Source organism: Brachyhypopomus gauderio, chromosome 4, assembly GCF_052324685.1.
Source record: "Brachyhypopomus gauderio isolate BG-103 chromosome 4, BGAUD_0.2, whole genome shotgun sequence".
Classification (NCBI taxonomy): Eukaryota; Metazoa; Chordata; class Actinopteri; order Gymnotiformes; family Hypopomidae; genus Brachyhypopomus; species Brachyhypopomus gauderio.
The window spans coordinates 34,074,016-34,098,472 of NC_135214.1; the positions used below are offsets into that span (position 1 = coordinate 34,074,016).

The 24,457-nt window shown below is 46.9% G+C and overlaps 1 protein-coding gene across 6 annotated transcripts in view; it reads left to right on the forward strand.

The window, feature by feature from the left end:
- pde4d (phosphodiesterase 4D, cAMP-specific) overlaps window positions 1-24,457 on the forward strand; it is a 107,004-nt gene that overhangs the window by 43,531 nt on the left and 39,016 nt on the right. The window contains exon 1 of one of the 6 annotated variants that reach the window (XM_077004178.1): window positions 2,903-3,214. The exons of 4 other annotated variants lie outside the window; for them this stretch is intronic. In XM_077004178.1, coding sequence (XP_076860293.1) covers window positions 2,958-3,214 — 257 coding nt within the window. In that variant the 5' untranslated portion in view covers window positions 2,903-2,957. Of the gene's footprint in view, window positions 1-2,902; window positions 3,215-22,843; window positions 23,204-24,457 lie in introns of those variants that run through there. One more of the 6 variants, XM_077004180.1, reaches the window with a different exon arrangement.

The window sequence follows — 24,457 nt, forward strand, 5'->3', positions numbered from 1 at the left end:
GACTCTGGGTTCTAACACACACTACACTCTACACCCTTCAACCATGACTCTGAGCTCCATTAGCTGTGATTCTCAGCTGTAGTACATGTAACACCCTTCAGCTGTGACTCTGGGCTCCATTAGCTGTGATTCTCAGCTGTAGTACATGTAACACCCTTCAGCTGTGACTCTGAGCTCCATTAGCTGTGATTCTCAGCTGTAGTACATGTAACACCCTTCAGCTGTGACTCTGAGCTCCATTAGCTGTGATTCTCAGCTGTAGTACATGTAACACCCTTCAGCTGTGACTCTGGGCTCCATTAGCTGTGATTCTCAGCTGTAGTACATGTAACATCCTTCAGCTGTGACTCTGGGCTCCATTAGCTGTGTTTCTCAGCTGTAGTACATGTAACACCCTTCAGCTGTGACTCTGAGCTCCATTAGCTGTGTTTCTCAGCTGTAGTACATGTAACACCCTTCAGCTGTGACTCTGAGCTCCATTAGCTGTGTTTCTCAGCTGTAGTACATGTAACACCCTTCAGCTGTGACTCTGAGCTCCATTAGCTGTGTTTCTCAGCTGTAGTACATGTAACACCCTTCAGCTGTGACTCTGGGCTCCAGTTCTCATTGTTGCCTTGGTCCTGCACACATGAAGGATTTGTTAATTAGCTGCAAAGTTGAATGAGTAGAGAGAACAGCAAGACATGACCATCTCCGTAGAAGCAGTCATGTGTAGAAACACCCTTGATTGCAGTAGAAACATAACTACATTTAACATTTCATGAACACCTACTCACAGAATTGTTCATTTGTTAAACATACCATTAATCACAAAATAATTCTACATTAAACATATATTGGTATGTATATATATATATATATATATATATATATATATATATATATATATATATATATATTGTAAAGTTGTAAAGTAATGGCTGGAGCATTACTGTGCTTGATCTCAGCCATCCATCATTAAAATGAGGTAGTTTGGAGGTTGTTTTGGTTGGAAGGAGGTAGTTCTGGATGGATGGAGGTAGGTTTGGTTGGATTGAAATAGGTCTGGATGGATGGAGATAGTTCTGGATGGATAGAGGTAGTTCTGGATGGATAGAGGTAGTTCTGGATGGATAGAAGTAGTTTTGTTTGGATGGAGGTAGTTTTGTTTGGATGGAGGTAGTTTTGTTTGGATGGAGGTAGTTTTGTTTGGATGGAGGTAGTTTTGTTTGGATGGAGGTAGTTTTGTTTGGATGGAGGTAGTTTTGTTTGGATGGAGGTAGTTCTGGATGGATGGCGGTAGTTTTGTTTGGATGGAGGTAGTTTTGTTTGGGTGGAGGTAGTTCTGGATGGGTTTAAGTAGTTCTGGATGGATGGAAGTATGTCTACCTGCTGCTGCCACTGTGCTGAAGGAATGTCATTTCTCTGAAGCGAACCCCAGGGAAGCTGTCCTGCAAGTAGTCTAAATTAATTCAGCTGTAATCACAATAATTAAAAGGGATAATTGCACTTGTCTGGAATGGGGATGCATCCCTTGGCTGCCGCAATAGGTAATCCACAATAGGTAATCCACAATAGGTAATCCACAATATGCAATTCACAATAGGTAATCCACAATAGGTAATCCACAATAGGTAATCCACAATATGCAATTCACAATAGGTAATCCACAATCTTCGATTTTCAGGCTATATAGGAGAAAGACGGTTACTATAATAGATATTGCAAGAGTGATGTCCCAAGAACTTTGTTCTAATCAACTGGCCTGTTACACTTACTCACTTATTCATCAAGTGGAGTGAAAATAACTTCTCTAAAACACCTGTGTGACGGAAATGAACAGCAGGATTTGGCTACGTGAATGTACAATTAGTGGTATTTGTTTTAGAGAATCAGGCCTCACAGAGACGAGGTGACGTATGCAGCTACCCTGTGGTGCCTACATCCAGCTGGAATAATACCCCCGTGGTATTAAACGTACGACGCTTGAGCAGTTTGATCTAGTGTAAGAAATCATCTTCCTTTTTGTGAGGTTCACTAGACGTCTGATCAGGGCGCTGGTGGAGGCAGGTATGAGATGATCAGCAGAGCTCCTCACGGATGCGGTGGCACTGTACTGCACTGTTTGGGATGTCCCTTATGTGCAGTAACAGTGGAGCTCCCTGCCTGTTGGACCTGTTCCCAGTTTGAGTTTAGAGGGATTTTTCCAAGTATATGTGGGTCAAAGATTAATAAACCATTCTGTTTAGCAGGAAAGCAGCCAAGTAATGCAGAAATAAGTCTCCTTATCTCATCAATTAAACATACACACACACATACACACACACACACACACACACACACACACAGGCACATGCATTCACATATTACGTGCACACTCAAACACACAAAAAGTCTTTTTCGAAGCATCGGCTTGCAGTCTGAGCACAGCGTGGTGCTGCAGACAGCTCTCTCCCCTCTCTGTCTCCCTCTCTCCCTCTCCTTCCATCTCCCTCTCTCCCTCTCAGTCTCTCTCCCTCCTCCCTCCCACCCTCTCTCTCTCTTTCCCTCCCTCCCTCCTCCCTCTTTCTCTCCCTTTCGCTCCCTCTCTCTTTCTGTCTCCCTCCACCTTCTTTCTTTCTCTCTCTCTCCCTCCCTCCTACCTATCTCTCTCTCTCTCTCCCCCCTCCCTCTCTCCCAGCCTCGCTCTCGTTCCTCTCCCAGTATCATACCACACTGCCTCTGCAGTCGTCCTGACAGGAGCGGTGTCTTCTCCGACGCTGCCTCACTCCGCTCCTCTACCTCGTTCACCCCCCCCATCCGTTTGCTGCGTTCTCCCCCCAAAACCCTGTCCCTTTCTCCCTCGAGCGGCCGAGAAGAGGACCCGCCGAACCCCCCCTCCCTCCCCTCGCCCCCCTCGTCCCTAACCTCCAGCTCGGTCCGGGCCGGGGGTCGGACCGGATTAGCAGGCGTGCCGAGGGTGCCGGAGAGGGGCGAGGATGGCCCAGCAAGCGTCGGTGGGCCACCAGGACACGCTGGCGGTGCCCGCCATGCCCAAGCATGTGGGGCTGAACGAGGACCTGGTGAAGATTCTGCGGGAGAACCTGCTGCAACAGGAGCGTCCCCGTGGGCACCGCCGGTCGCCCTCCTCCGTCTCGCCCCGCCTGTCGCCCCGCAACTCGCCCCGCCTGCTCCGACGCATGCTTCTCAACAACAACATCCACAAACAGAGACGCTTCACCGTGGCACACACATGGTAGGAGCCCACACACACACACACACACACACACACACTGACATGCATATGTTCACACACACACAGTCAATCATACAGCCGGGTCTGCATGCTGTCAGGGGGGATTGAAGCTTTTGGCTGGATTTTGTCCTTACGTAGAATGGTTTGAATGTACTGTAATGTATTCTGAGATGTCCTGACTGGGACGTGTATTGATTATTAGGGGGGATCCCAGCAGAGGGAGTGTTAGTGACTGTTATTTGATATTGGCTGTTGTGATCTCGCCTGCCACACCAATGCTTCTTTGAGGTAGAGTGTGTGTCACGTTGTGGTGATTTGTTGTATTGACTTTGCAACCGTGTTGCCAACGTATATGGTATGTGGCTCTCTCTGCTTGGGTTGCCAGGTGAAGGAGGATCGTCTGTATCTGTCTGCTTCAGCCAGTTTCAGTATTCAGTTTCGGTATTCAGCTTCAGTATTCAGCGGGAGAGCCATCAAACTGTAATGCACATTTCCCCTTGTGATACCGCCGCCCCCTTTCACAGCACCTGGCTACGTTGTTTCCTCCTGCTGAATAAATCACGCTGCCAAGCCTATTCCCGGAGGGCCTTCCCCAGAGTCTAACATAAAAAGAATTCCATTTATCCCCCCCCCCAACCCTCCACGCCCCCCTCCTGGCGCCTCACCCCTCCTCGTCTTCACCCCGTCTCTCCCGAGGAGGAAGAAGGAGCTGCGTGTATCTCCCGTTGTGGGTTGTGCTAGGTTCTTGCTGTCCTGAGGTGTCCTTCTGGGATGTTTTAGCTTCACTAAGGCTTCAGCTTAAGCCTGACATGGACGCACACGGCTATATCAGGAGTCCACCTACCCCCCACCATCCCACCCTACCAACTGGTCCCAGCTAATGGGAGGGTATTTTATTGTTACAGCTGTCTTGTAAAGAAACAAGAATCTGTTTCTCTGCGTGCTCTTCAGCAATCGTTAGCATTGATTGAAATGATGTGACGTGGTGGTGTTACTTGCCGTTATGAAGTACCTTGTGAGCAAAGCAGATCCACTGAGCCTCCGTCATGCCGTGGGGTGATGGAGACCTGATGGAGACCTGCCTTGCTTCGCTGAGTGGAGCTGATCACCTGGCAGTGTCCTGTGGGCGTGATGCGGGAGATGTAGCCATAGCGGCGGGGCGGGTGCGTGGGGGTGGAGGTGATGTTAGTGGTGGTGTTGGTGGTGGTGGAGGTGATGGTGGTTCTACTCTTCTTAAGCCTCTAGTGCTGTGCGGGTTGGTCAGATGTGGCATCAAGCAGCTTCATAGTGTTTTGTGTGCGTTGCCACAAGTGTCCGTGTTCAGCACACACAAGAAAATCATCTGCTGAGTGGGAAATGATGATGGCTCTAAAACGACGTCAGACGCTCGGCCACCCGTGCCAGTGGCAGGGACCGGAGCTCAGCCCAGAGCCACCTGCTTATCTGGCTGAGGATAGCGGTCCTGATGCTGTTGCCGTGGAGTTTTTTGTTGCCGCGGTTGTTGTTGGTTTTTTTTTTCTCTCTCCACACTCTTTCACCTCTGCACAGCAAAACAGCTCCATCAGTTAAATGAAACCTGGCATGGCAGGAAAGGAGATTTCAAGGATGGCGCTTGATAAAAACGATATGCTCTCGGGTGGGCATTCGCACTGTGAGGGGCGGATGATGCGATGTGGAGTGAGAGTTCACCTTGGCCAACACTGTATCCACTGGTCTGGGGTCAGCCCTTCCAGTGAGAGCCGTTGTTCAGGGCGGGGAAGCTTCTGCTGCAGGAGATCAGTGTATTTTTGTTTTGTTTTGTTTTTCAACATTTCTAAGTCATTTGTTTAGGATTTCATTTTGATTACGTAAGACCTGTGTTTGTTTGAATAATCCTTCATTTGTATTTACCATAACATTAATGGTGTGACATTCTTTTGTGAAGAGACCTCAGACACTAGGCGTTTGAGGGAGATTTTTGACATACACTAGTAAACTCAGTTGCCCATTAATTATTGAAAAGTTTGACCCCGGGGTGAGACACTCGTCCCTTGACAAACAAATTAAATGTAAAACAGCCGAGTTGAGGCAGATGCAGATGAAATATTTCCACTGTAGTAAAACAGGATTAGAAAGACTGCTGTTCTACCTCTCTTTCTCTCTATCTCTCTCTCTTTCTCTCTCTATCTCTCGCACTCTCTCCCACACACGCACTCACTCACACATTCACAGTCACGATTCCATTCTTCCAACTTTCTGCGCTCTCCTCCATTCTTGTGCTTAAGCTGCGGTGGTTACAAATGACCCCAGGAGGGTTGCTGCTGTTTGCCAGGGCCTTGAACCACTGTGCTGTGCACCCAGCAAGAACGGAGGAGGAGGAGGAGGAGGAGGGGGGGGACGAAGAGAGAACAGGCGCTGTACAGAGAGGAAGCTGGAAGTCATGTATCCCTATGACAACACTAGGGGAAGGAAGCTATGTTACCACGGTACCCCTATGGGCTGTCTCTCATCCTCTCTTCTCATTCAGTCTCCCTCTGCTGTGTGCGTATATATAGGTGTATATATACATGTATGTATATAACATTTGAAAGTCTTAAGTAACTGAGTGAGATCTGTGTCTGTTGACTCCGGGCGGGAGATCTGTGGAGGAGAGTTCAGTGCTGTTGCGAGTGATCATCGCTGTGTGGGAAAGCTGTAAAGAGCTCGGGGGGCTTTGTGGAGAGACCTGCTGTGTGTGGGAGCAGATGGGTTTCAGCAGCAGAGCTGCCTGGCTCCAACCTCCCCCCGGGGGAGCCGCTGTGTGCAGTGTATCAACACAGCACAGCCCAGTCCAGGGCCTCCTGGTGCATGCCGCTCTGGACCACCTGGACCAGGAGGCTGGCTGCTCTAGGGGAACCATGACCTGGGCGGAAGTGGCCACAGCTGGACCCTCTAGATTCTCTTTGCAAGAGCAGTTGACATCATTGGGATTTGTGTGAACCGGTTTTGTTAGACTTCATCCTCGCTCAAACAAGAAAGAACAACATGGCATAAGGTACAAGAGATCAAAGGCTTGGGGCATGCCAGATCACATTTAAGACTAGGCTAATGTGATTGGCTAACACTAGCTAATGCTAGCTTTTGCAGTTACAAACAGCACATGTTGATCCAGCTCCTATGTACCCTTGGTAAGAGTTTCATATTGGTGACTGGCAGCGTGAAACTGGTACTGCCGCATCAATCTTATTTCCATATGAATGGGAGAAGGATGACCACTGTTACACTCTCCATGAAAGCAGTCGTCGCGCTAAGATTCCCCGATTCACCTTATATGGTCAAAACATTTCCCATGCTCGTTATATCAAGCAGGTTCCTCCTAATTGCAAATTTAATTCCCTGAAATTATTGGGTGAGCTAATAATTTTACATGTCTGCACTGTATGTTCCATATTTATTAAGAGTAATTATGTAAATTACCATTCTACATCAACTCCCCCCCCCCCCCCCCCCCCCCCCCCCCCCCCCCATGTAATTTTCACAGTAATGAACAATAAATTATGTCAGGATTTGTACAGTTGAAGCAAAATTAAAAACCAGTCAATTCCTCATCATTAATAAACTGAAGGAAATGTCCTTCAGTTATTGCGATTTAGACAACACTATCGGGGAAAACCTTCTGATGCAGGCGTAGTTATCTCACATCTTGGCAGTGCCAGCGTCTCCATTTATGATCTTATGACTGGTTTAAATCTGCTAAATCCTGGTAGTTTTCACTCTGTTGTTTCCACCGTTGCTTCTGTGTTCCTGCTGCCTGTTTAGCTAGTCATGCTTGATCCTGGCCTTGAGACGTGCATGAGAAACGCAGAGACCAGCCTAAGAAACGCAGAGACAAGCGTGAGACATGCAGAGATGAGCGTGAGAACCGCGGGGCTTCGCTCTCCTGTGTTTGTCCTACAAGATGAGCATTGGTGTGGCCATGGCAGGAACACCGCAGCAACAGAAAGGCCACGTGTCGTGTTTGGCCGGACAGGTTGTCTTTAAACGCGTTCCATATGTGCACGTTGTTCGTGTCATCCTACCTTTGCCCGCTTGGATAAGGGTTTGCCATTTGTCAGTTGTCTCGCATCAAAAGCACTGGCCTGGGGTCAGCTTTGTCCCCATGTGCGTAATAGTGCATGTGACCACATGAAGAGTCTGTGCTGATCTCTGATGTGCCGCTGATTTAACACGGGCCCGTAGGTGCAACATGAAAGCAGTGCTGTGATTGGCAGAAGGGAGAGAACACTGGGAGAACCCAGATGCTCCGCTGTGTTTCCTGGGCCTTTAGAAGACTGATTAGGCAGAGGCCTAATGAGGCGAGATGTTAATGAAACGTCTTTGTCCTCCCTATTCATTACAGAGCTGAAAGGCTGCATGTGCACCAGGGGCCTCGGCCGGCGCTTTGTTCCTGGACCACAAGGCTCTCTTGTGCTTTCCTCACATGTGCAGAGAACTGTCGAAAATCAAGGGATCATTTTTATTTGAGATGGAAATGACATTCAGAAGGCTGTTGGCTGGAGTTTCTGGCCAGTGTGTGATGCTGCCCCTCGTGCTCTGGGTTGCGGGTTTAGAAGCTCTTGCTCTGGTTACTTTTAACAAAGGTCCATAATTGCTAATAATTATTGGAAAAAAACACAAGAAATTCTTGAACTGGTTGCCAGGGGTAACTAAAGCATTCTAAAGCAGTAATATTTTAGCAGTGGTTCGGGCAATTGCTGCAGTTTAGGGCACAATTGTAATTCTCATTAATTATTAACGCCTAGTAGTTTTTTTGTTATAATCCTGCAGTTCAGTAGTCGGTCATCACTTTAGTCGTCCTGGTAGTAGACATGCGGTCTCCATGACTGGTGAAGGAGGGCCAGTGTCCAGGACTCTGTCTGAAGGGGGTGCAAGGATGGGAGAGACTGAAAGCCCTTTCACCTCCCCTCCGCCCTCCATGAAACTCCTCCTTCTTATGAAACCCCTCCCCCTTTATGAAACCCCTCCTTATGAAACCCCGCCCCCCTTTTGAACCCCTCCCCCTTTATGAAACCCCTCCCCCTTATGAACTCCTCCCCCTTTGTGAAACCCCCTCCCCCTTGTCTAAGCATCCAGTATGAATGCAAAGTGTGTGTAGTCCTCTATGCAGTAGAGTATTTGGTGCAGTGCATGTAGTTACCATAGTTCAGATGCAGATATGCACGAGACATGTTATATAATGTTGCTGGTCTGGGTCAAATCCTTCCATTGCGCCACACTCTAAGTAGTGAATGATGTTTTTTGAGGGCATCAAGACGATGATGTCAGAGCTTCAGGTGGATGAACACTGAGGTCTAGAAAAAAATCCCTTGAATCTAGAATTCACTACTAGATTTTTTTTTAACACAAAACAATCTTTCATAGTTGGACCATGTACATTTACAAGATGTTAATACATACAGAGAGGATATTTTAATAGCAGATTAGGTCATTGTTAAGGATTACACCGTAAGCAAGCCGACCGAATTTTGCACACAGGACAATAGAAAATCTGCTCTAAGTAGCATTTCCATAATTGTCCATTACTCAGTAGTGAGATATTTGTCACTGTGATCATCATTAACATCATAGAGCGAACTCGATCCTTTTGGCCATGATTCGTCCAGAGCAGACAATGGTGGAAAACATGTTTTATATATATCATCTCTTCATTCGAAGAGGGCAGTGGTAGCCCTGCAGAAATCAAGCCTTGGGTCAGGATGTCTGATTAGGAAGACGTGTCTGAGACAGGATGTCTGATTAGGCAGATTGAGTTCTCTCTTCACTCAGTGCCTACTGACACCTCCAGTGTTGTCAGCATGGGTGTGTTGGGCTATTGCTCTTCTGATGAGCAGGTCTTCAAATGCACAGAATAGCTCTGGCAATCCTGTGTGTGTTTGTGTTTGTGTTTGTGTGTGTGTGTGTGTGTGTGTGTGTGTGTGTGTGTGCGTGTGTGCGTGCGTGCATGTTCTGTGTGTGTATGTATATGTGGTGTGTGAAGTGTGGCTTCTTCACAGGGGTGATTATTGATATGCACCTCCTCACCATGGGAGCAGGAAGAAGGTTAGCTGTCTGCCTAATTGCCTGATTAAAATATGAGGGTACTGGTGCCTTGTTTTGATTGACAGCACTCTGCAGTCAAAAGGTTGTTTGTCACCATCTTCATGTGACAAAATTTACTCCATCTCGAGTAGCAGAATTTTATCCGATGAAGTTGTCACAATGGTGACCTTTCCGTAATCCTCAAATATAATTATATTACACTGAAATCATGTTGCTTAATTATCTAGCAGGTGTTTGAAGGTGGGTATGTGTCTGATTACAGGCATTTTAAGTGTACTCCCTTGTGACAGTGTAGTTATGGTTGCCTTGTTGACACTTTCACCATTACTTTATTTTTTTGAGGTGTTTTTTTGGGGGGGGCCGGGGGGGGTTGATTAAAACATTGCAGTAAAATGTCTCGCATATGTGCAGTGCAGTGTCTCCGTCCAAGTGAGCTGGCATTTGTAAGACACACGTTGGAGAGAAGAAGCATGTGTGAGGAGAACTGGCTGTGATCCAGATGTCCGGCTCTGAAGGTGGACACACTCACCTTGCAATTATACCCTGCCAGACTGTAGACGTGGCATCTTTTAAGGCTAATTAAAGCTCCGTAGTATCTCACAAGAGGTCAATAGTCAGAATGGCTAGTGTCTGGCTATGTGTCTGACAGCCACTGGATGATGTAAAGCACTGACGCTGAAGCAGATAATGGTAGAATACTGTTGGAAGAGCACAGACAACTCTATGACTTTACATGCTTGTATGTGTATGTGTGTGTGTGTGTGTGTGTGCGTGCGTGCGTGCGTGCGTGCCTGCGTGCGCGCGTGTGTGTGGTCATGAAAGGGGTTACTTTAATGCTCCAGCGTTAGGCTGTTCCAGATGTTTCAAATAATCCAGTCCGTCTTCCATGCCTGGTTGTATTGTGTCTTCTCAATTATGATCTATTTGCATGAACTGGTAGGAATTCAAGCATCTTTGTGGTATTCCGTCATCCTCTACAGGCTAGTGGTATGAGTTAAAAATATGGCCAGCACCCAAGAGGGAGAGAGTATTTTTTGGCTCTAGGCTCAATAAAGCCAGTAAGTGTCAGGTTATATGAGGCTGTTCCCCTGAGCTCCAGGACGGCTCCTGTGATAGAGACACCAGGCATTTACTTGGCAAATAGGGAACCACAGCATTAATGTCAACCTGCCTCGTACCTTACATATTTTGGAGACACAGGTATAATTGTGTGTGTGAGTGTGTGTCTGTGCGTGTGTGCGCACGCATGTCAATGCATTTGTGTGCATGAGTGGATGTTTCCTGCAGTGTTATATATAGAACACTGTAGCTTTCTATAGCACTGAATCTATAAATATTAGACTGTGACCATCTTGCCTACAGGTCTGTGTTTGTATGGTACTGAGACGTGTGTGTGCACCTGCCTACAGGTCTGTGTTTGTATGGTACTGAGACATGTGCGTGCATCAGTCTGACAGGTCTGTGTTTGTATGGTACTGAGACGTGTGTGTGCACCTGCCTACAGGTCTGTGTTTGTATGGTACTGAGACGTGTGCGTGCATCAGTCTGACAGGTCTGTGTTTGTATGGTACTGAGACGTGTGCGTGCATCAGTCTGACAGGTCTGTGTTTGTATGGTACTGAGAGGTGTGCGTGCACCTGCCTACAGGTCTGTGTTTGTATGGTGCTGAGACGTGTGCGTGCATCAGTCTGACTCTAATTGGGCAAACAGCTGCATCTGTACCATCCGTGCCCTCCAAGCAGGAACATTTGAAAACACTGCAGTGTTTCTTCATGCAATTGGTCACTGCATTGCATCATACTTCACTGAAGTTCGTACATTTCATTATCACTTAAGCTTCTTTTTTTTGTAAAGCCTGTTGCAGAATTTAGCAAATGCTTCAGGGCCCTCTGAGAAGCTTCATCCTCTAACGCTAGTTTCTGCAGTTCAGTGGAGCAGCATTTTAATTACCGTTTTCACAGTCTGATTTTATGACATCCACAAACAGGCCCCGTAAGCATTCCCCTGCAGGCACAGCTGAGATAAACCCTCAGTCCGACAGTAACCACAGAAATGCTCCTGCAGACCTTTCACTGCGCAGAGCGCGATATCCGGCTCTCCGCTCCGGCTCTATTTATAGAACTTCATTTAGTTGGCTTTGTTTGCTGTGGGCCAAGTAGGGGATGGATATTTCCGTGATTGCCCCCACCAGCAGCATCGTTACCCTGGGGGGTTTAGCGATAACACCCGCCTATCTCTCCCCTCAGTCTGTTGCCATGACGGGGATTCCAGCTGTGGTGTTGGAACGTGTCTGGCTCTTCCGTTAGATGTGGTTCGCTCCGGTTTCCATGGTGAGCCATGTTCATAATCCCTGGCTGCTAAGTTTAATTACAGATTGAATCATAACAAAGTTATGATGCACAAAAACGGAAGGACAAAATGTGTTGTAACTATTTTTAGATGAGATGTCTTTGCTGGATGAAATCAGGGACATTTCATTTAAGTAAGGTTTTTGTTTTTTTTTGGTGTGCTTCACTAAAGATTCTGTGCCATAGCCTGAAAGTAGAAAATGACAGTTATCACTGATAGCGCAGTACACAATATGAAGGAGATATGTGACATGTACCCAGAGATGAACAGCACTGCTTCGTAAAGAATGAACTATAAATCATGTCCTTTTCTGTTTGTGTTTCCAAGGTAGTGATGCAGATATTAGCACTTAAGATGACAGCTAGGTTCATGTTAGCACACAAGCTGCTGTAATGACCTTCGTACCTTATTTTGAATCCTGTCTTACGGGTTTCTAACCAATCTAACAAGCACTGATCTACAAGGGCCAAATATTAGACTGACCACATGAGAGATGGATTCTGACAGATAACAAGTGACCCTGAAACCTTGTCTGTTGTGATTTTATCAAAACTTCATCTGGCAGAATCTGGTTCAAGAAAATGACAAGACCTTGGTTGCATATGTTTGTGTGTGTTTGTTTGGGTGAGTGTGCATGTGCCTGTGATGTTTTGTGTTTGTTGGGGTGTTTGTTTGGGTGGGTGGTGTTTATGCTTGGGTGGGTTGGTGGGTGGGTTTTGTGTTTTGGTGGGTGCGTGGTGTTTGAGTGGGTGCGTGGTGTTTGTGTTTGGGTGGATGGTATTTGTGTTTGGGTGGTTCTGCTGTGTTTATTCTTGGGTGGGTGGTGTTTGTGTTTGGATGGGTGGGATTTGTGTTTGGGTGAGTGCATGGTATTTGTGTTTGGGTGGATGTGTGGTATTTGTGTTTGGGTGAGTGCATGGTATTTGTGTTTGGGTGGATGTGTGGTATTTGTGTTTGGGTGAGTGCATGGTGTTTGTGTTTGGTTGGATGGGCTTTGTGTTTGGGTGGTTCTGTGGTGTTTGTCTTTGGGTGAGTGCGTGGTGTTTGTCTTTGGGTGGGTGGGGTTTGTGTGGGTTTGGGTTATGCCTTATATGCATGTGGTGTGTTTCAGATTCCTTTCTCTTAATTGGTCCTGGCAGGGTTTAGAAAGGACCATTAAATCTCAGTGTTGAGCGCCGTAGAGGGTCCCATTGCAGCCCCTGGAGTGCTATTTGCTTATATACAGGATATTCATCACTACTAAGAGTGTCTGGCCAGCCAGTCACAACTCCTATGAGTTTGCAGACTGGGGGAGAGGAAGGCTGAGAGAGACCCTGTCCGTTATTCTGGGATTTAGCAGCAAGCTGGCCTGAACCTCTGCTCACGGTTATTCTGTCCCTTTCTGTCTGCCATCTCTACATTATTCAACATCTAGCTCAACCCGCCACTTCCACATGGAACAACAGGCACTTTGTTTTGCCCTTTGAATCCTCCTAACTGCTGCTAAAGCTGTGGGTGACTCTCTGAGCGCAGATTAAACCTGCTGCTAAGCTAAATCACATCACTTCATTGTAGATCATTCTCCACAGAAAATCCATTTTTGTTGGAGAGCAGGATTAATCTGTGTATGGTGAACTGTCCTGCGATGTTGCAGTAAACATGTTTCTGAACTCGTGCAGCGTTTTTGTACAAGGGATGATGGCTACGACTCAGCATACAAAATGAACAAATTGGATGCACCTGGGAGAATTTGCCCCATTAGCAAAAACACCAAAGCTTGGCATTTGTTTTTTCCCTAGTGCATGTTTCCTTTCCATGAAATTCCATTCATTAAAATATTTCCCCAAAGGTGCCGACTCCTTCAACCCTCAAGTCGTACTCTCGCTAAAAAGATGTCACAGAATGTAAACCCACTGAGCCCACAATGAATTATCACTACCACGAAAGAGCTCTATTTTTAGATTTCACTGTGCAGATATAATGAATTATGTATTACTTATCAGACCTTGAAGGTTACAGTATGACCTGACATCATATATCATTTTAATTACTTATAATGTGACATGATTTAAGACTGGCTAACATTATTTATTGTAGTAACAGGAATGAGGAAACATAATTGTTGTCTAATTTTTTGAATGAACCATCTCTGTGACATCATTAAGAGAGAGGAACGCTGGGAGGAGCCAACTCAGAGCCAGAGAGACAGGTGTCTGCCTCTTGCTGATTGGTCAGTTTCTATGATTTAATACCTCGGCGTGTTAGAGCGGCATTCTGAGAGGCGCCTACATCCTCTGCACTTGACACGTGTTTCTGCAGGGTGGAATCTTCAAGAATCCTAAGGCGTGGCTACACAGCGCGTCTCTGGCTTCATGCTCCTGCGGAAATTAACACTCACAAGCCCCGCTATACTTCAAGCGTGACTCGGTCAGGAAAGTCCACATAAGTCAAGCACTACGTCAGCCTCCAAACACACATCTAGAGTCCCCTCACTGATAGGGTCTCTAGAACTGTGCCACCATCACATGCTGTATAAAGGTGCTGCAGGGATGTGCTCGTTACTAATCCCCCCGAGAGTATTATTCACTGCTTATCTGCATACCGAGCTCTGAGGGACGGCCGATCGATACGCACAGAGCAGTAGATCGATAGGCAGCAGAAGTTGCTTTGTGACGCTAGCTGCTGTTTGGATGCGGGTCTCCTCTTCTGCTGTTTCAGGCCACAGAGCAGCAGCCTCACGCCCCCGTTTTTGCGATCGGCAGGGATTTTTGGCATTGCTGTACGTTCTCATTTAAACCACATGCACTTATCTTTTTTCTCGTGTGGAATGGAGCGTCTCTTGGAAAGAAGGTGCATGTCTGTCGGCTCTCTTAGTTCACCATCATTACGCTAAAACACAGGATTAACAACACTGAACAAAGTGCAGTTCCCATATCTGTTAGACGTGTGGAACTTGCAACTTACACATTTTACTCCCAACTTACTCTGCCACTGGTTCCTTGTTGGAAACCTGTAGGTATCTTGTCACGTGGGAAGAGAAATGGTGATTATATCACGTTCCCCCTTTACACGTCTTTCAGGTAAAGGGATGGAAAGTCAGTGGAGCAATGTCATTTATGTCTTTCCTGGTGAACCACTAAGCTAGCTAGCTCTGACGGACCACACTGCTGCTGGTTAGGCCTTTGGGCTGTTGATCAGCAGGTTGTGGGTTCAAATCCCCGCTCTGTCGGGCAACCTCTTTTGTGCTCTTGAACAAGACCCTTTACCTCCTCACCCCTAGGGATGCTGTACAAAGAAGCTTGGATATGCAAAGATGGGCTTGTTGGCATGTAGTTGCAATGACAATTAATTGAATATAATCTTCCTACCTTATACATAGCCAGTAGCCTCTTGGTAGCATCTACTCATTTGAGATGCACACATCAAAGCCTCCTGCTGACGCTGCTTACAGATGTGCCTACATGAAAGGATGCCAGTGTGTTCAGTACACACACACACTATCTAGATTAACTAAAGTGTGGAAGCTCCATTGGCTTCACTTCTTCTGTCTTTCTCTATTGTAAACCCCCCCATGACCTCCAGCCGTCTCCACTCTCTAATCGCTGGACCGTGTCGTCTTCCGTCGTTACGATTCATAGCGTGGTTTTTAATATAATTTGTGCTGTCCTTGATTCCGCTGCAGTATCCTCGGGAAAGACCTTCGATGAACATGAAAAAAGTCAAGAACACACAGTAAGCACTCGTGGGGGGGAAGCTGATGATGGCCACTTCTCCCTAGTACGGCACATTATGACCTGAGCCCAGGCCCAGTGTTCTTCAGGCACAGGGCTCTTCATAATACTATCAAACCTGCCTGATGCAAATCCTGTTCATGGGAAAGCTGACCTGGCTTGGGCAGCACAATAGGTTTGTGGGGTCAACTACACGCCAAACTGCATCTTCTCTTACACCAGGGGTGCACAACATACGGCCTCTGTTGCGGCCCGCCAGTTGATAAATAATTTGGCCCGCCTTCTGGCTTCGTGCCCGAATTTGAACGACGAACCAACAGTGTTGTTTTTTGGGCTACTTTATAGTTGGGCTACCGTGGGAGTAAGTACACATTAAGAATCGATCGCGACATAATTTGTATCCGTTTTAAGCCTGGTTTTAGGGTCCACGCGGCGAAAATGACGTAATCGCGGTGGCTCCGCCCGTCGATTCGCAAGGTCGTGCACCTCTCGACTTTTGTAACTGCGCGCACCGTGCCTCAGCGCAATGAACAAAGTCATGTTTGCAGGGTTCATACACCTTCATAAGGTGGAATCTTAACGTCTTCACGTTCTCTCATGTTTCGTCCTGAAATTACAAGAGGCTTGTATTTGTTAACATAATGCAAGTGAACTGTTCAGTCAGACAGATATTTGTTGTGAAACGAAGTAATTACAATTTCAAGCATTTTCAAGTACTTTAGCCTAAATTCCAGCACTTTCAAACCTGAAACACAAAGCAACATTAAAATTCATCAGAATAAATGTTCATTCCCCTGTTGTTGAGGGGTGTTTCTTTATACTACCACTTTATACTACCACTGCACGCAGAAAGTATAAAGCCTGGTTTATACTTGATGCGCCGCGAGCGGCGAAAATGACGTAATCGCTGAGCTTCCACCGTTCGCGCAGGGTCGCGCGAGGCGGGCAGAGTCTACACTACTCGCTGCCACCCCCCACCCCCCGGACAACAATTTAAACTTGCGCCCTTCAAGCAGGTTTACATTTATTTTTGGCCCGGCTCCTCCTTCAAGTTGTGCATCCCTGTCTTACACCATCAATTGATTGTGTTTAAGAAATTGTATTGTTTTACATACTTTATATGGCACACTGAATAGTGATTTCAGTTTGTCACAGTGGGCATAATAAAATCTTTCATGTTGAGCCAGTGCTGTGATGAGGAATATTATGGTGTTTTATAAATGCATAAAGGTCATAAAAGCATACATCTCACCTTTGGATTTGCATTTCATTGTATATAGTACATTGTGTGAATGTTTTTGTTTTTTTTATTATGGCCATTAGAAATTCTACATTTGGAATCTATTTCTGATTATGAAAATGGAAATTGAAAATACACCATTGACCTAAGTATTGTTTTAAGGGCAGCTTCACTGTTAATTGGCTGATAATCAGTCACTGTCACAATTTCAACATGGCAACCCACCTCTGGGCCATGTTGGTGTAAATGGGGGTGAATGCAGTTGCAGTTGGGGCCCAGGTAAGTGGGATTTTGGGCAATACAGCACGTATTTCATATTACACTAACCATGGACCGCTCGGCTCAGACCCATATCTAAAACATGCCTCCACTCTTCGTGTAGTGCAGTGGGGGGGGGGGGGGGGGGGGGGGGGGGGGATGGCTTTTGGCCTGCACGCTTAATTTCCTCAGAATCACCACCGAGCAGTTTAGTTGGTGTTGTGTCACCACCCCACACCTCCCCCCCTCCACCATCACCACACCCCCGCCAACCTGCACCCAGGCCCCACAAACCTCTCCCAGCTCCTCCCTGCTGAAATCCTCTCTTATATAACACTGCTATTTTTACGTCCACTATGCCAAGATCTCCGCATTTCAACATTTTCTCTGTCTCTCCCACTGAGGACAGGGACGGTGTGAGATTTGAGGAAGGAATATCTCGTCTGATGAACTGGAAGAAATGAGGGCGGACTGACTAACATGAAATAAGGTGGCGGTGCATGTGATTTTTTTTTTTATTGGCTATGCCAGGTGCCCATGTGGGGGATGGTCTATTATCCAGGCACTCACAGGAAAATCCTAAGTACAGCGCAGACACATTCACTCCTCTGTCTAATGAGCACCGCAGTTACAGTGATGGGTACCATCTCTGTTGAGTGTCTATTTTATAGTGTGGATAACTCTGAAATGGGCAAGAGAATATCAGTGGCTTCGGTGGCTACAGATTATAGTGTATGCGGTGAAAGTAGGAGTCAGAAGCAGAGTAAATTGCTTCAGAGATAAATGTGTACCCAAGCTTTGCCACGTGCACACAGTTTATGGAAATGTGCGGAACATTCCGGCAGTGTGCTAATCTGAGAGGGCTCCACCCAGGTGTTCTTACCATGGAGATGCTGCTGGAAATATTGATTTGTGCCATATTTTAAACACCGTTTAAAGAGGACGTATTTCAATATTTGAAAAGAAAAGAAAGCAAACTTTGCATATTTTGATTGCTCTGAAATGTTTCATCTGAAATATGCCCCGTTGTGGTGTAAAGTACGTCTCCATAATGAACAGCTGTATTTTCTACCCCAGTATATTCCGTCTTTCTCTAGTGCTCGAGTCCTGCCTTTTAAATGTCACTGTGCGAGAACACCTCAGTGGTCTTTGCTGTGGCTGAAAGCCCCAGACCACTGTGTTCTGGTTGTCTATTAGTCCAGCAGAGAGAGAATAGGCTCGCTTTGCATTGTAACCTTGTGAAACCACAGGTAGATTTCTGCTGCCGTGTGGGGTGTGTATGGTTTGTTCTTGTCACACCTGTCCTCCAGACTATTGATTGTGCTGTTTAATGTCATCTCTGTTTATTGTGGTGCGTGGTATGTTCATAGAAACATTTTGAGTATTTACTAAAAAAACTTGTTGTTTAAGCTAAGTGTATTGGTGGGATATGGAATTATGTAAATTGCTTCCAAGTTGTGAGCAATGTGTTATAATGAATTAGCACCAGCCGTGTTTCATGGCTGGCGCCTTTTCCACTCATGATTTGGGTTAGAATTTATATCACCACTGAAAGAGACTTGTGATCTGACGCATTGTTGCTTGGACTTGGTTGGATGGAAAACAAGATGGAGATTCTGTTCTCTTTCATGGTCCATTTTGCCCGAAAGCCTCTCAAATGTGATTAGAGCACTTTCCGAGTGAGTCCTGCCCCATCATTATAAGATGACCCTTGTCCTACACTTAGGGCTTTTTGGGACGTTGTTGAGACATTTCTCTCACACACACACACACACACACACACACACACACACACACACACAAAACAATAGAAAAGATGCAGTACTGAGTGCCAAAGTCTGAAATTATCTTTGAAAGAACCTTTGAGAGTGAAGTACTTATTCTCTTCATTACACTCTATTGTCTGATCCCCATGTGCATGACTGGAAATAAAGAATTTGAAATCTGCCCTAATCACTCATCCACCGGCTTATAGCTTCACATGTTCTTCCTTGCTGCGTCTGAACCTTATCTGATCTTAAAGGTGTCATGACCCTGCTGACACCACTCACCAATCACAAACCACGGTCACTTCCCCACTCTCAATCACCAGCTTATTGATCTTTGCACACACACATTTCTATCATTATCTCCTTCACATTTAAACCTCACTGGAGCTAAGGCCAAGCGCTTTGCTTTAGTCTTGCCTTGGGACTTTGCCAGTCCATTTACTGATGTTCTCCAAACAGCTTTCTGTCACTTAGTTAGTGTGCTGACTTTGGCTGTTCCCCAGTAAAACCTGTTCTCTTTGTACCTCTCGGACACTGCAGCTGCAGGCTTTACAAGAAAATAACAGGATGGAAGGAAACTGTTTTCCAGTTCTTATATCTTTAGGTGAATGATCACTTTAGGTGGTGGTGGTGGTGGTCGTGGTGGGTGGTGTGTCGTGTCTTACCTGAACCCCACACTGCTATAGAGACCCAGGCGTTTAGACACATGTAGAGTTATGATGCTCCACAAAGCTGTGGTACTACAGTTAGCCTTTATGATGAGCATTTGCTTTCAGCACAGCACAACCTGATATGTCATCACTGGGCTTGGTGGTCGTTTCCATGAAAACAACACTTAGGAAACCATTGTTAATAGGAAATGATCTCCGCACCAGTGAAGATCGGACAACGCTGGGTGACATGATAAGAACTGTCGGAGTCCGACGGGGCCTGCTCGTGCGGCGCCGAGCGTCCGTTTCAGGAAGCTGGGAAAAATTGCAGGTGGGTGAGGCGGGAACCTGGGCTGGCAGCCCAGTGGGATGCTGGTAGAGACGTTAGCCACGCATCGGCATTGGTCTCGCTGAGCCCGTGCAACACGTGCTGTCCCCCATCGTCCTCTTGGCTCGTGCTGCACGCCAATGTAATGAGTGAGCTACGCACAGCAGCTCACGTGACGTACGCCAACGGTATGAATGAGCTACGCACAGCAGCTCATGTGATGTACGCCAATGGTATGAATGAGCTACGCACAGCAGCTCACGTGATGTACGCCAAGGGAATGAATGAGCTACGCACAGCAGCTCATGTTACGTACGCCAACGGAATGAATGAGCTATGCACAGCAGCTCACGTGATGTACACCAATGGAATGAATGAGCTACGCACAGCAGCTCACGTGATGTACGCCAGCGTAATGAATGAGCTACGCACAGCAGCTCACGTGATGTACGCCAGCGTAATGAATGAGCTACGCACAGCAGCTCACGTGATGTACGCCAGCGTAATGAATGAGCTACGCACAGCAGCTCACGTGACGTACGCTAACGGAATGAGTGAGTTACGCACAGCAGCTCACGTGATGTATGCCAGCGTAATGAATGAGCTACGCACAGCAGCTCACGTGATGTACGCCGGCGGGAAATGCCTGCAGTCACGGAGCCCCGGGATTTTAAAGCTCTCCATCTGCTCTGCCCTACTGTGGAGAAACACGGGTCTGTGGAGGAGGGTTTGGATAACGCGATAAATGATAGTTACCCAGTAGTAAACCTGCAAAGTGACCCTTCATGTCAAATATGATCCTGGCAGGCATGCAGAGTGATGCTTCATGCTTTTTTATGGGAGCCATAATCTAGAAGGACTAAAATCCTCTGTTTATGGATATTCCTTTTAGACATTATGCTGCAATTCATTTGGCTGATCAGAATACCATCAGTCTTCACACAGTCTATACCATCAGTCTCCTCACTCTCTACACAGATAAACAGAGTCTTTTGGCTGTAGTGTGTTACCATGGCCGGTGTGGCAGAATTCTGCCAGTTGCGTTCTGATTGGTTATCAGCACTTCTGCATATACACGCTTCCATCACTTGTAGTGATTCGACATGAAGTTTTGCTGCTCCTGCCGAGCCACGTCTGTGGGCCTGAAAGAGGCCTGAAACACCTTTTTACCTCATGTGTTGTCCAATAGGACACCTTTTTACTTTGTGTGTCGGCATCAAAGACGTACATCATCTCTCTCTCTGCTTTCACTGCGTGTTTAAAATTTCTAGTTTCTCAGCCAATTTACAAAAATAATAAGACCTCCACAATGCGTCTTTCACGGGTGCATTAGGGCCCGTGTCATGTCTTTAATATTTGGGTAGCACTGCAAGTTTGGACTTTCTTGTGGAACGTTTCTATATTATAGACTGTGTCCTTCCTTGCTGAAGGTCGGAAACAAAACCCACCACATTTTGCAGCAGTTTTGTCTGCGTTTCATGTACAGGACCTTCCACCTGAGCTGTCCTGTCCTGCTGTGCATTCCCGAGGGACAGTCCAAGTCTGTCCCCATCACTCTCAGAATAGCTGCTGCGTGATTAGTTCGTTTTTTGTGTTAGTTGAAATGTCTGTTTCTTCTTCCTGCAGTAGTAGGCAGTTCTTGGCCACATTAAGTGATGAAAGGAAACAGACTTTCCCAAGAGAGTCTCACAATGTGACACTACTGTACTTCACTCTCACAGAGTGTACACTCTACCTCACTCATGTACAGTACACACTCTCACTCTCATCTCTCTCACCCCTCATTTCTGCATTTGTCTGTTTTGTAATCTTTGTTTTGGAGTACAGCACACAGGTGCAACATGCAAAATGTAGTTTTCACCATTCCTTCACAGTGATTTAATTCACTGCCTCCCGTTCCGCGATAGTGGTACGCTGCTCGCTGACAGAATTGTGACTTTTGTTTTTGCACGAATGCGTGTCACTGTTTCATCGTGGTTGTTGTGGAGGTTTGCTGTTGCCGGGGCAGCGGTGGATCTCTCAGATGTGGAGCAGTTCTTCCTTGGTTGCTGTTGCCTGAGCTTCCCTGCCATAGCTGTGTGCTTGCACCAAAACCAATCACTGTCAGACCAGGAATAGCAACAGGGTTACTCATCCCACGCTGGGAAAGTGCTTTAGGGAAATTCATCGGAGGAGGACGCGGAACATGCATTAATATTTATTGCTCATATTGTTTTGGACGTGGTGCTTCCACGGATAGAGTTCAGAACAAGGAAATAAAAAGATGGAAGAAACAATAGAATAAGCAGGCTGGACTGTGAGGAAAATATTAGCTTGTGTGTGAGAGAAGGAGAGAGGGATGTTTCTGCCCCTGAGATGGAGGTGGGAGAGAAGGATGGTGTAGAGAGGCGTGGGGGGTAAAGAGAAGTGGAGGATGGGGGGGGGCTGGAGAGAGATGGAGGGAAGAAAGAGTCATGGAGGGGCGATGGGCGGGGAGTGGAGAGAGCGGTGGAGTGAGGTTGTGGTAGGGAGAGGTGGAGGCGGGTAAGTGATGGAAGTGGAGGGAAAATTTGAGGTGGGGGAAGATCAGCACAGGAATGAGGAGGGCTTGGTAGTGAAGCAGATTTTCTGTAGACACACACACACACACACACGGGTTGGTGGAGATCAGGTGCAGGTGCTGAGCTAAGGAGCAGGGGGGAATGAGCTAAGATGATGGCTAAGCTGCAGGATCGGCAGGTCAGCACTCAGACTCATTAAGGCATCAAGAGGATGGTCACATGACCACACAGGAAGCAGAGAGACCTCAGCACAGGCCCTTGCAAGCTCTGCAGTTTATTTCCTTTAACACACACACACACACACACACACACACACCCAGGCAGGGGAGACTGAGTGGCAGATGTGCTGTGTCACGGCTCTGTCGAACACGCTCGTGTGTGTGTGTGTGTTTGTGTGTGTGTTTGTGCGTGCGTGCGTGTGTTTGTGCGTGCGTGTGTATGCGTGTTTGTGTGTATGCGTGTTTGTGTGTGTGTGTTTGTGTATGTGTGTGTGTGTGTGTGTGTGTGTGTGTGTGTGTGTGTGTGTGTGTGTGTGTGTGTGCGCGTGCGTGTGTGCGTTCTCTGGCCTGCACGGTGTGTGGAGGGAGGGGTGGCACTGGTGACAGGAAAAAACAATGGCTCGATATCGTCACTGGGATATGCTGGAGGAATTCACCCGGATCTGTGTCATAACAGCCTGGAAACCACACGTTACAGGGACGATCATTTTACGTCATTTTATGGTGACACTCCAGCCAGGGGTTAGAAATGCCTCATTCCGCCGCTGTCTCGGGCTGGAGAGAGGTTTCATTTTAACCGCATTTGTTCGGATTCTTTTTTTTTAATAACATAGCTCTGGAGTTTGCAGCACAGTTGAAGTTTGGCTAGATTGGAATGGCAGACTGAGTAATCTGGATGTGGGTATCTGGTATTTTAGCGGGTCGTGGTGGCAGGGCGTGGCCTGGCTCTCAGAGAGGCAGCCCCTTTGTTGGGTCTACGCACACTCAGGCCTCCGCACCTCTCATGAAGCCTGGCCATCCGCACACAGGCCGAGAGTTCGGCATGATCCACTTGGGCAATTTCCCCTTCAGAAGACATTCCTGGATTTGGTGAGTGTGTGTGGGTGTGTGTGTGTGCATATATGTGTTGTGTAATGTTAGATAGTGCTTTAAAATGTATGAGTTTTACCCATCAGTTATATTTATTATTGCAGGAGACAGAAAGTGTGTGTGTTTGTGTATGCATGCACGTGTGTGTGTTTGTGTGTCTGTGTATGTGTGCACGCGCATGTGTGTGTGTATCTGTGTGTGCACGCATGCGTGTGTATGTGTGTGTTTGTGTGTGTGCGCGCATGTGTGTGTGTGCGCGCATGTGTGTGTATGTGCACGTGCATGTATGTGTGTGTGCGTGTGTGCATGTGTATGTGTGTGCGTGTGTGTATGCGTGCGCGTGTATGTGTGTGTGTGTGTGTATATGCATGCGTGTGTGTGTGCGTGTATATGCGTGCGTGAGTGTGTGTGTGCATGTGTATGTGTGTGCGTGTATGTATGCGTGCGCGTGTGTGTGTGTATATGCATGCGTGTGTGTGTGCGTGTATATGCGTGCGTGTGTGTGCATGTGTATGTGTATGTGTATGTGTGTGCGTGTGTGTATGCGTGCGCGTGTATGTGTGTGTGTCTATATGCATGCGTGTGTGTGTGTGTGTGTGTGTATATGCGTGCATGCGTGTGTGTGTGTGTGTGTGTGTGTATATGCATGCGTGTGTGTGTGTGTGTATATGCATGCGTGTGTGTGCATGTGTATGTGTATGTGTGTGCGTGTGTGTATGCGTGCGCGTGTGTGTGTGTGCGTGCGTGCGTGTGTGTGTGTGTGTGTGTGTATATGCATGCGTGTGTGTGTGTGTGTATATGCATGCGTGTGTGTGTGTGTGTATATGCATGCGTGTGTGTGTGTATATGCATGCGTGTGTGTGTGTGTATGTGCGTGTGTGTGTGTGTGTGTGTATATGCGTGCGTGTGTGTGTGTGTGTGTGTGTGCATGTGTATGTGTGTGCGTGTATGTATGCGTGCGCGTGTATGTGTGTGTGTGTGTGTGTGTGTATATGCATGCGTGTGTGTGCGTGTGTGTGTGTGTGTGTGTATATGCATGCGTGTGTGTGTGTGTGTGTGTGTGTGTGTATATGCATGCGTGTGTGTGTGTGTGTGTGTGTGTGTGTATATGCATGCGTGTGTGTGTGTGTGTGTGTGTGTGTATATGCATGCGTGTGTGTGTGTGTGTGTGTACACTCTCTTTACCTGCTATGCAGTTTTCTGTTAAGTGTAAACCAGCAGGGTGGTAGTCTGATGCTTTTGGCAGCTGATCCA